Source organism: Cynara cardunculus, unplaced genomic scaffold (genome assembly GCF_001531365.2).
Source record: "Cynara cardunculus var. scolymus isolate 2C unplaced genomic scaffold, CcrdV1 Un_Scaffold_5185, whole genome shotgun sequence".
NCBI classification, from domain to species: Eukaryota; Viridiplantae; Streptophyta; class Magnoliopsida; order Asterales; family Asteraceae; genus Cynara; species Cynara cardunculus.
In genome coordinates, this window is record NW_020202274.1 from 29,114 (window position 1) to 30,692 (window position 1,579).

General features: G+C 39.8%; 1 protein-coding gene across 1 annotated transcript in view; it reads left to right on the top strand.

Moving 5' to 3' along the window:
- The window catches only part of LOC112504310 (wall-associated receptor kinase-like 8), a 4,597-nt gene extending 3,795 nt beyond the window's left edge, over positions 1 to 802 (top strand). The window contains exon 4 of the mRNA XM_025108247.1: positions 768 to 802. Within this exon, the coding sequence (XP_024964015.1) occupies positions 768 to 802 (35 nt within the window). The remainder of the gene's footprint in view (positions 1 to 767) is intronic.
- The last annotated feature ends 777 nt before the right edge of the window (positions 803 to 1,579 follow it).

The window sequence follows — 1,579 nt, forward strand, 5'->3', positions numbered from 1 at the left end:
TTGAACTTCTATTGTTGGTCCTCTGTGATCTTCTATGGTAGAGCCTCTTCTGTCAACACTTGCAGAATTACTTTTTCCATACTTTTACATTTAGAGAAATGAGAGCTAACAGAATCGCTTATTAGTGAATGAGACTGTTAAGTCAAAAAAATCTGCCAGAATTTCACACAGAGTGCAGTACAACCCGAGGCTCTGGTCGTCCAGAGGGCCTCTGCTCCCGAAGGACTTGGAGTCCAGAGCTCTGGTCGTCCAGAGGGCCTCTGGTCCCGAAGGACTTGTCCAGAGCTCTGGTCTATACAACCCGAGGCTCTGGTCGTCCAGAGGGCCTCTGCTCCCGAAGGACTTGGAGTCCAGAGCTCTGGTCTATACAACCAGAGGCTCTGGTCGTCCAGAAGGCCTCTGGTCCCGAAGGACTTGGTGTCCAGAGCTCTGATCTATACATCCAGAGGCTTTGGTCGTCCAGAGTGCCTCTGGTCCCGAAGGACTTCCATACTTGGCCATTTAATCACAGCAGAAAACTTTGGATTTTTCATCCTTAACATACAGTGCTTAATAAGACTTTTAGGATACTTAAGATCAATTACAACACCAAAAACATATCAAATACCAAAGGCATCACTACCAAAATAGAGTATACATGTGCACCACACCCCTCTTCGTCTACCGGGCCCGTGCAAAGTATTCACACCCGGCTCCCTACCAATCAGGATACGTGAATACCACAATCGGTATGCCACACCTAACCTGCCTCTCCTTGGGATATGTGGACATACACCATGCTACGACATATCACACGAAGTAATACCCGTAGATCATGGTTTTTCAAAAGGCCAAATAAACAGTCTCGGATCCGGACTCAACCACAACGTAAAAGGATTAAGAAATACCAAAACAAAGTTAGGGAAAGTTCACCTTACAAAATAATCCATGCAAAATCAACAACTTTTCAGTAAGAATTCATATACATATAGTATATATAAGTATAAGTTCGATATAAACTCACAATGTTTAATATAAACAACCGAACGCGGTAACATCCAATTCCAACCAACAATAGCATTAATTTTTCAGAGGCTCTAAATAGCCTTAAAACAGTCCCTGGAATAAACATTTCAAGTATCAATAAACAACTATATCCCAACCTCAAGTTATACACTTTAGATCTTGATTATCCTATTTACACTTTCTTGTACAGCCCTCTGTTCAACCCCTGTTTTACCACACTTAGACTCAGATTTAGCCATTGACCTGAAAATACTAAATAAAGTATCCTCGTAAAGCTTTCTAATGAAACTGACCTCACATTTTTAAGATTTGTTTGTGATTTGTTATGAATTTTTAACACAATAGCATCAAAGATGTCAAAATCCAGCTTTATAACTCACTGCATGTTGCAGATTTTACCCAATTTAGCTTCAAATTCACACATTAATCAACATTATCTTTTATAATCTTTCAAACGCAGAACCTAGCCTTTAAACTAACACTTCTACTTGAAATAAACTTGTAATTAGAAGCATAAATTTGACACATACTCCTCAAGAATCTAACATTGATCATCAAGCATTTGAAAGATTAA